The 10,801-nt window shown below is 31.0% G+C and overlaps 1 protein-coding gene across 2 annotated transcripts; it reads right to left on the bottom strand.

The window, feature by feature from the left end:
• Positions 1-412: 412 nt before the first annotated feature.
• LOC105319988 (uncharacterized) lies at positions 413-9,526 on the bottom strand. Of its 2 annotated transcripts, XM_034483284.2 has the most exons (12): positions 9,388-9,526; positions 9,128-9,196; positions 5,536-5,610; positions 5,177-5,405; positions 4,601-4,729; positions 4,205-4,292; positions 3,998-4,110; positions 3,836-3,889; positions 2,571-2,636; positions 1,934-2,002; positions 1,514-1,601; positions 413-621 (listed from the first exon to the last, which is right to left on the bottom strand). In XM_034483284.2, exons 3-11 carry the CDS (start codon positions 5,605-5,607, stop codon positions 1,525-1,527), a joined length of 897 nt encoding a protein of 298 aa, XP_034339175.1. In that variant the 5' UTR covers positions 5,608-5,610; positions 9,128-9,196; positions 9,388-9,526; the 3' UTR covers positions 413-621; positions 1,514-1,524. The 2 variants fall into 2 exon arrangements, with proteins under 2 accessions (XP_034339175.1, XP_034339176.1); XM_034483285.2 differs by lacking the exon at positions 9,128-9,196 and having other exon boundaries at positions 9,388-9,467.
• Positions 9,527-10,801: the final 1,275 nt, after the last annotated feature.

The following is a 10,801-nucleotide window of genomic DNA, read 5'->3' as shown; positions in this document are numbered from 1 at the left end:
AAGAAAGGCAAAAATAAACGGGGCGAAAAGAATTCTGCATTCAGTATCTTGCAACTTTAGTTGAATTTGTCAAACCTTTAACAAATATTCTTCTGACAAGTCTGAACTTATTTTTAAATTCATAGCAAAGATTGAAAATAGAAAGAAGAGTTTACATATAAACTCCGAATGTCTTGGCAGCAGAAAACCCGATACAGGTGATCACAAAATCTCATTACATACTACGGCTCTGTTGAATTATCTGCCTTATGTTAACATCTAACATACCACAATTTGATCAAAAGTAAATGATAAGTACACACACACCTGAAAAAATAACACATTCATAAAGTTTATTTTTTTTGTCGTGACACTTTAATTAAATACAGCAATTACAATTCATCTTCACACAAATGATAATTGAATCATTCATCACTAATAAAAACAGTTTTAAAAATGGCGTTGCAAGGCAGAAATGGGTATTAATACTTATAATTATGCAAATCACGTTTTACACCTTTCTGTCACTTAAACATGCTGTTGTTATTTTAGTAGCATTGTCCAAATATCAATTAAATTGTCGATAGCCTTTAAATATGGCTTGATCATGCCATTTAGGTCGTTATCTTTTTTTCAAACCATCTGAAATATAAAAAAAAATTTAATTTGTACTTATTAATAACCTTCTGAACCCAATCTCCCAAAAGCAAACAGCCAGCGCACTAACCGCTTGGTCATCTAGGCAAGACAATTATCTTACTTCCGATAGCGAACGAAACTTAGCCACTGATATTAAGCGACTGTCCGTTACTGAGATTACCGTCATTAAATATGGCGATGACCCAAAAAGGCATCCAATTCTCAGGTACATTGACCTGACCAAGTGAATATATTAGATATAAAAACAACAGAAAAGTTCATTTTATTGGAGCTATTCTATACCCCCATCTCTGTGTATTACATTTAGCTCTCGAACCCAAAGGCTCTCGACGAACTGATATACATTGACCTCAGTCCAATAAAGGATTCGATAAAAAATGCCATATAATAATCTATATATTATGTATGATAACATCAGTCAAGAAATGCTGGTTTGTTTGTCTTAAAACATTAAACATGGTTCAGCAAGCATGTAGTATCAGTTTAAATTTGGAAAAGGGGGTTTAGACATATCCGAAATCTTAACAAGAAATCTTATTCCGTAAGGTGCGTATTACCTTAAACTTCTTTTCCAATGTTTATTTCGCTACCTTTGTTATACCGGTATGCCCTAACAAGGATTTCTTAACATTTCATTGATCAATGTGTAATTTGAGAGATATGTTTGCTTTGGGAAAATGTAAAAGGAACAGCAACGCCCCCGCACCCCCTCCCCCTTACGGCCAACGCTGGTGCTATTTGCCTTTTGTGTTCTATCAAAAGGTTTTTGTTTTCTTAAAAATATTATATCAATTACTTTTATTAATGCCTCCACATTTTGTCCAAAAAGATAATTCTTCCCAAATTTGAAAAAAAATGCCTTAAAAGTACTTACTCAGATTTTTTTTATTTCCAGTATTTGTATTTAGAGGGTTGAGAAGTCTTAACGAAACTAGGCGGACGCTCAGGTCGTGGCGGTTTTTCTGATAGTTAAAAAGAACAAACATGAATAAATGACATATTAATGCAGGATTTTGATATCAACGGTCTCTAAATTAAACTTATTATAACTATAAAAATGATAAATACAGGTACAAATATCTTACTATTTAAACTTTTTCAAAAGTAGTACATGAGTACATATAAAATGCAGAACATTTTAGAAGTACCCAAGGTGTGATATCTCGGATATCCCTACGGCCCTAAGTACATCAAGAAATGATTTCATTACATTAGATAATACAAATTGTTTTGTGTTACGTTATTATTTTAAAGTAGCAGTAACCCAGTTTTTAACAAATCAGATACAACTTACTGGTTGACCTTTCATTGGTATCTGTCACCTCTAGTTTGATTTCTTCGCTGTTACATGCAACCGAGGAGTCTATGTATATCACCAAATGGAAAATATATTTAGAATATCATTACATTGCCTTTCAAAGAGTTTGTATTCAAATTTTTTTTATCTTATGTCACAAATATGTAATTATTGTATCTAATTTATGACAACTGTTTCATCCACAATTATAATCAATGATAAATAAAAAAATTCACAACTCTGTGAGATTTTAAAAATAATTTCACATTGACATTTTTATTGTGTGATACACAATCTGTAAAAACGAAAAAAAAGATATTTTATTTCTTACCCAGGCGTTGGACAGTTAAACGCAAGAAAATAAAAAAAACGCACATACACACAGTGCTTGCTATGTACTAGTAAAGCACTACCATTTTTAAAAGTAAATAAAAAATTTATTGGATAACAAAGAGAGTAAACGGGATGTAACCCCTGGAAAACCATCTATCGGTGATATTAATAAGAGTTTGTTTTTTCATAAAACTATTACTTCGATAGAAGACTCTGAAGCGCCTTCCTTGTATTATTTATCTAAATACAATTCATAACTATTATTTTCATTAAAAAATGAGTACGAATTGATGAAACGAACTGTTAGCATCCTTATCTTTGTCCTTTAAGTCCGCGTTGTTTTCATTGCTTTCGGGTGGAAGAAACCCTTAAAATAAAATTACATTTCAACATAAATACATGTCAAAATAACACAATATCACAAAAGAAATTTACTAGGTATATCAATACGAAATGATTAATTACTAGGTATATCAATACGAAATGATTAATGAACCCTTCTTTTACTGTTATTGATATTAAATAACGCTTAGTTGGTGAAAATTTTGATATTAAATATTCTAAATTTAAAAAAAAACATTAAATTCTTGCAAAAAAAATCTGTGGGACAGAAAATGTTACAGTAATATCCTTTTCAGTTATACGTTCAGTGAAAAATATAAACTTTAAAACTGAAACAAAAACCCTTTTAACAGAACCACAACATAGCATTTAACCAAGCTGATTCAATTTTTCAAATTGGCTGTCCTTAAAATTGGAACTATATTCCTAATCCACTATCAAAGCTCACACCACTATGCATTACACATTATACACTTTTTCTTCTAATACTTTATAGTTAAAGTATAGAAGATTTTTACTTTTGATAACTGACAAACAACTTTGGAAGTATACTAGAATAATGCATTTTATGGTGGCAAGCTCTGCCACTATATATATAATTAGCAACTATGATAGTTGAAAGATCGTAATTTTGACTTGTCAGAAGATTATTATACTAGCAAGAAAATCATTTTTTACGCTTTTAAAACCAACCGTTGTCCGCTCGTCAGAAAAATATAGTGATATCTAGATGTCAGATATTGGGTATGTACCAGTTGAAGTTTTAATTTTTTAAACACAATAACTAATAATCATATATATAACAAGACAGTTAAAGATTTGACAATCTGATAAGTTTGGCATAATTATGCCACCATAGCATATAGAAAAAAATGTGAAAATGTTTTGTCAAATACATGCATAATTTAAATTAAGTATGTATGTTTCATACAAGTTTACAAACGTACGTGATGCCAACTGACATGTACAAATCATGCATGATTTTATACTTTAAAATATTTATTTACTTGTACATGACTTATCTACGTTAAGATATGTTTTTTGTTTTTCATTTTGCCTATCAACGCTGTGTTCTTATACTTTATTCTTTTATTGTTTGAAATGTAGCATCTTGGTCAATTGGCTGACCATGTTTAAAATAAAAAACATATTCTTAAAAGTAAAAGTACAATGGTGCATCAAAAGAAAAAACACATTTGAGTTCAAATAAACTACAAAATAAACCTGTTTCCTCTGGAGTGTTATTCTCTAGATTGCTTAAGTCCTTGGGTTTACATCCTAGAAAAAAAGATTACAAAAAGTTAACCTGTATTCTTGAATAATGGTTTGTCAACAGTTTTATTAAAACTTAGTATATTAAGCACATAATATAATTTCAAAATCTACCTTTTTCACATAAGCTAATTATTGACTTTCTCTCCCACCATAAAAAGAGTGAAGAAACGGCAACCAATCCCACTGATAATATGGTAATGAATATAATGTAAACCACCTCTGAGCTGAAAAAGAATGTAGTTTAATGTCAATTCTTATTATGAATAAAGCACATCCTTTATAATGATATATACATAACGCGGTGTATTATTGTTTTACCTTAATTCAGGAGCTTTATTTGCCGAAGACGCTATAGGTAATGTTGTTGTTGGTTTTGGTTGGTTTTTGGGAACATAACAACGTATGTCTATTCAAATTACAATACAATATGATAAAAGTGAGGCAAATGCATCGGTAAGAATATTGGAGAAATATAAAGACATTTATTATTACATTAAATGCCTAAAATATTATATCCATTTATAATTTCAAGCAGAAAAAAATATTTACTTTTATATGCTTCATCCGAGCTAATAACTAACATTGCATGTGTATTCACTTAGAAATCATTAGACTCAGTCCAAATCATAGGCATCATGAAGCTGATAATCTTAAGAGGACATATTAGAAAACATTACATCTTTATGCCTCAAATATCTATTTAGGAAAATTTACATTTATATGCTTCAGATGATGGGTATCTTGGTGGACATCGTTCGCCGGCAGGAAACTTCAAACACTCGAATCCTTGGTCATAATTCTCCATAATTTCTTTATTATTTGTGTTATAATACGCACAGTAGCCTAAAAACATTGTGAAATAGAATGTGTAAATTTGAAGAAGTTTTGTTTTTGTCGTTTCCTTAAGTCGCGTAGAAACTTTAAAACTCTATATTAACTTTTGTTTCTAAAATCTAAAAAATGCCTTTTTTTGGTTATAATTGCAATCTACAACAATTCTATTTTTTCATACGGGTTTGTTCTTTCTTTTTGCGTACATTTTCAAAAGTAAGAACAGAAGAATATGTATACATACATTTTATAAACACATTCACGTTTTACCAAAATCAAAACTGTTATGTTATTGCATTATAATTTGTTTATTGACATAAGCGACAGTCTGTATCAAATGGTTATCTGTGATGTAAGCATCTTGTCACGTGATCATATTGAGTAAAGAGTTTGAACGCCATTATTGAGAGTTGTGACTTTACAATAACAAAATATGGTTGAGAAAAAATAAAATTTTACCTTGCAAATAGTAAATTGGTGCACAAACTTCTAATGTTGCGTTTCGCAAATGATTTATGAGACAATGATATTGAAAGTTCTTAGGCTCCGTACAGTTTTGATGATGCGCCATACTTTCACAGTTTTTCCGTTGAACTGCTTTTTCCCATTCTGTTTTATTGTGTGGACAGGAAGTGACGTATTCTATAGTTGGTGTTGAGAGTGGACAGATGAACGAACAATCTGCTATCTAAAATGAAAATCATTCTTTACGTACGTTTTCTCCCTTCTTTTTTTTTTTAATGAAAAAAAATATACACGTACAAATTGTAGGAGAAAATTTATTTGTTAAAAATCACACACATGAAAAAGTATTTTACCTGGATAATTATGAATGTGATATAAACTATTATTTGTAGAACGGTTTCCATATGTATGTTTCGTTCCTTCATTTCCTACAAAGACATAAAAGTCAGAGACTAATTATGATGCAGACCATGTGATTATCAATCACAAAATGGATCTACATGTATCAGAATAGTAATTACCATTCCTAATTTACACTTGAACAGTCAGTGATTTGCTTAAACTGTATTCACTTCGAAGAAGACCAAATTTCCACAGACATAACATTATAGCTATATAAATTTTATGCAGCATTAAAAAAGTGGATGGAAGGGTTTTAAAAAGTTTATCATCTATACTTATTCTACCATATAGTAATTATTGATTCGATTAAGGTATTATTCTTTTTTAAGGTAGGATTTGGTATAAACGTTATAAAATAATGAAATAAAATATTTCGTACAGATAACCAGAGATGTTACAAAGCCTATGGCAAATATCTAGCTAATATATTATAAAGTTAACAAGAGAAAACTGTCAATAATACAACAAACCGCGTTTTCTTTTTTGTGGACAAAAACAAATTTGAAAGTATGATGCTAATTTTCTGTGGTGCATATTTGTATAAATAAATTGCAAATAATTTCCTATCTTGAAAACTGTATTGGGGCTTATCTAGACAGGTAATGTAGCCTCCCTCTGTGCAATATTCAGGCGAAAGTACTTAGTCATAATTTCACAAAACAAAATAAAATATACACATCTTGCATACAAGATGTATTTACACAAACGATTTCTTATGCTTATGTGTAAAATTGAATGCTTATATTGAAAACTTTAGGAAAAGTTATTCGAACAAAACGGATACCCTTTATACAACAGTTTGTCAAAAGATGACAGCTAATACTTTTCCATGTTATAACTTTAGGAGCTATGTGTACAACAACAGTGTCCTATGTGCAATATCATGCAAAATACATGTGTGACTCAAAAGAGACCAAAGCATGTAAAAATCTAAAACCAAGTAATATCATCATCGCATTTCTGTTATATGTTCCATAGGTTAGCGAAACAAACATGCTCTATTTTGAAAACTGTAGGAAGCGACATCTGTAAAATAGAGTACCCTATAAGGCACTAAATAAATGGGGGGTTTTTTCAAGTCGACACGATAATCTCTTTTTCTCACATTATTTTCGTCATATGCAATACGCTTGTGCACTGCTTAACATCTCATTAACTTTCAATACTTAAGTGACGATTAAAGTTATAGTACATATACAGTTGAATTTCATGTAAAATTCACTGAATTTATACAGTTCAATTTAATGTGAAATTTAATGTATAAATAGTTTTTATACAGTTGAACTTTATGTAGAATTTATAGTATATATACAGTTGAATTTCATTGACAGTAATGAATTGTAGACTGGTTAAGTGTGAAAAGAAATGTTTTACATCGATAGCCATACTACATGACATGTATTTAGAAACAGGGGTAGTTGTTGTCCTTATAGGCAATACAAACAATTGCATAGCATGGGGTTATCACTAATTGTAGAGAGTGCATGTTTATGATGGCATACTCTAAAACCTTGCCTGGCCTGGCCCCATTGGCCTGGCCTGGCCTGGCCTGGCCTCAAAGTTGGCCTTGACTCACTTTTGGCCTCAAAATTGGCCTGGCCCCAAATGTTGGCCTGGCCTCAAATTTTGGCCTGGTCCCTAATTTGGCATCTTCAAAATTTTTGGCCTCAAATTTAAAAAAATTTCTTTTTTCCATTTTCTTGGATTTTGATGGATTTTTTTTTATTTCTTTTAGAAATTGAAAATTCAGTGTTTTTTTATGTTAAAAGAATAATCATATAAAAAAAAATATATACGATAAGTGACCGATTTTTCAAGTTTGATTAATTTAATCCGTGTCTAAACACACAGAAAATTCCTAAGACATGCATGTACAACACTGCTCTTACTTTTGTTAAGGAATAGATTATGCCAATACCAAAGCTATTTACTTTAAAACTAAGAGTCGCCACCCCTCCCCGTCCCATTTAAATGTTAAACATCATTTTAAGAGACAAACCTCATTGATATCCAAAACATGTGTAAACTGGTTCATAGCATTAAATTGTTGTCACTGTGTAATGCACTTTAAAATTTACAGTTTGTTTACATTACCTGTCAACACCGATCAAGCCCAAATTTCCCTCCCCAGCAGAAATTCAATATTAATCTTTTCTGTCGCTAATCTGCTACATTGGGGTCAGATTCATCGCCTATCCTGTCATTTAACATTTCACACGGTTTAATTTAATTAATGGCATTTGTGAACAACATTGCATCCTCCGATACCTTGACTCAGCAATGGTCATTAATCATCACCTCCTAGTTAGAGTAGAGTTTCATGCATGTGTTGCTTGTATATTTAGGAAACAGTGGGGAATTGTCATTATCAGAATTTGAACAAAGGAAAACATTTTGTGACCTTTGGTGTTGGTTAGAACAAATATTGGCCACTTCCAATATTTTTTTTCTCAAACAAGTCGTTGGTTAAAGATAAGTTACATAGATAGTGTCCAATCCTGAGAGCAGTTTGATCTAAATACATTGCAAAAATATGCCATGCTTATACAATGGCAGGGCAAAAAGCACGTTCTTAAGAAAAAAATAAGTTCTTAAGAATTTCAAAAAGGCTGATCGCCGCTGAATAAAAATAATGTAGAATGGATAACTCGACATATCTTTGGTCATAAATATACATTGTTAGTACTATATTTTCAATTGTACCTAATATTTTAAAAGACTATCACAATAAGACACTAAAGCCACCAAGTAAGATGTTTATGGATTGAAAATAAATCAATAAAAAATCAATAAAAATCATCAAATAAGTAAAGAAAATATAAAAATAAATTTGAGGCCAAAATTTTTTGAAGAGGCCAAATTTGAGGCCAGGCCAAAACTTGGGGCCAAGGCAGGTTTGAGGCCAAAAGTGAGGCCAGGCCAATAGGGCCAAGCCAGGCCAGGCCAGGTTTTAGAGTATGCCTTTTATTATATATAATTGTCAAAATGTTTTTTTTATAAAGCTGATTTATTGTCAACTCAAAATAATCCATTGTTAAAAGGTTAATATAATGATATAAACTGTGTCTATAAACTATGATTCCATGAACTGTACGAATAAAACGTATGGACAATTAGTCAAATGTAGGAATTTGTTAGACTTTTAACGGTCAGAAATATGAGTCTGGCATTCATGAATCAAAGTGAGATTCATTTTAATTTTAATAAAAAGTCTTCAAAAGGACGATACATATAACGTTGATATTTCAAGCTAAAAATTACCTGAATTTTTTTTACTTCAATTGTGCAATGAAATATTGAAATAGCCATTGACGTATTGTATTGGACTATATATTACAAAATCGACTCGTAATGTATCACATTCAAAGACACAGGAAGATGTAAATATATTCTCTTCAATCAATTGAACGAATAACTTGACTACTATTTATTAACGAAAGTCACGAAAATCTATGTTACCTGCGGACAATATACCTATGCACATTTTTCTTAAAAACAAACCGATACAAACTATTAAGATTTTTTATATAATGTATATCTTACCTTGTACTCAAAACTGGCAATTAAATCATAACAAATCTAAGAATTTCGCATAGTCGCCCTGGTATTGTACTTTCGATTTGAAAAAAAAAACCATGATAAAAATCGATACAACCCGAATTTTTTATTATACAAGAAAGACGATTGGTTTATATATAGATTGACAAACATATTTAAAGATCTCACAGTTGTTATTCCAATAGTTTCTTAGATAACGCCACGAGGAAAAAAATATCATTTTAAACAAACCTCCAAAGACTTACGGAGTTAGATTTCCGGTCAAGTTAATAAAAATACACCATCATCCTCCGCAGACTACCACCCTTGATGCTTATTGACCCGTAATTTTGTGTTTCCAATTGACTCTTGATCTGTTTTGAAAGCGGAACTTCAAGAAAAAAATAAGACACACAGCCGCCATAAGTTTATTTTTAACTTGGGCAGTCTAACCTGCAGGTAAATCTGCAGAAATTAAAAAAAAACTTATGTAGCTGGGATTTAAATGAATGGCTCAACATACCTGTTACTGGTTACTCAGTGTAGAATTTCTACACAAAATAAAAAAACGGAGAACAAAACTGGCACAGTTTAAAAAAATGTTGCATAAACCAGCCGTTTAGATAAATAAAGTTCTATTGAAAAGTATAAAGATACTTAAGATCACATACATAAAAATGGATGTATATATTTTAAGTTTTTTTAGGAGGGGTGGGAGGTATACGATGTAATGCTTTTTTGGCCCTATTGAACTTGTAGCATAAATGAACAGAGCAGAAAGAATTTGACCTCCGGTAAACAGGTATTTTTCTCGACATGCAACAATGCGTTCCTGTTGTTCAAATCAATTCCGAATCGGTGCATTTTTGTTATAAACATTTTATGTGTTTAGTTATCTGTTAGAAAAATGTATATCCGTGGTAACATTGAGAGTAACTTATTGTTATATATTGTCTTAGGAAAAATATTACCTGTATACGTTGATATTTCATATCGGTGCAACTGTCCCAGACGTACGTGAGATGATATTTATAGGAATAAAAAAGGCTTCATATTGTCATGGGATTTATATTATGATATACTTTCTCAGAGAAATCTTAGAATTTAGATAAATTACTTGTCTACTAGAAATTAAAAAAGAAACACTGACCACGTCACCCCTGCGAATGTGTTCGGAATGTTTTCTTTATCGTTTCTAAGTATGTAATAAATCCAGAGGTTGTCGAATGAAAGTTCACGAGACTTCACCGAGATTTATTCAGTTCCTGTGAAATTTCGAGCGGAAGTATAAGTGTTCGGATAATTTTCTCAAAATACGTAAGTACTGGTCGATTTTCATATCATATCCTACTTTGATTTATGTTAAAACATCAACATCTTTTAAGGTATATTTTAAGATGTATGTCTTATTTCATTATCTTGCGGTTTTTTAAATTAAACGATGATACTCGAAACAGAGTTACCGTTCGTGTTCAACCACGTGTAGAGTGGTTGATAATATAAACATTGGGCTGCTTAATAAATTCATAGCCATGTTTGATGCTTGTGGTGTGCAGTACCATGTTTTTAAAAAAATAATGGGTGAATGTTTTGCATAAAAACTTAGTATATCGAGCCATTTTCAAGGAACATTCTGCATAAAATAGTACAGTCTGTTTCACTATTAGTGTTATTACTAGG

This window comes from Magallana gigas, chromosome 3 (genome assembly GCF_963853765.1).
Source record: "Magallana gigas chromosome 3, xbMagGiga1.1, whole genome shotgun sequence".
NCBI lineage: Eukaryota > Metazoa > Mollusca > Bivalvia > Ostreida > Ostreidae > Magallana > Magallana gigas.
This window is presented reverse-complemented; position numbering and strand designations above follow the sequence as displayed.

Excerpts from the sequence above, each read along its gene's own strand:
- LOC105319988 (XM_034483284.2), bottom strand. The coding sequence starts at position 5,607 with ATGAAGGAACGAAACATACATATGGAAACCGTTCTACAAATAATAGTT. Across the intron at positions 5,406-5,535 it reads TCACATTCATAATTATCCAG|ATAGCAGATTGTTCGTTCAT; the intron begins GTAAAATACTTT and ends TTTTCATTTTAG. Across the intron at positions 4,730-5,176 it reads ACCAATTTACTATTTGCAAG|GCTACTGTGCGTATTATAAC; the intron begins GTAAAATTTTAT and ends CAATGTTTTTAG.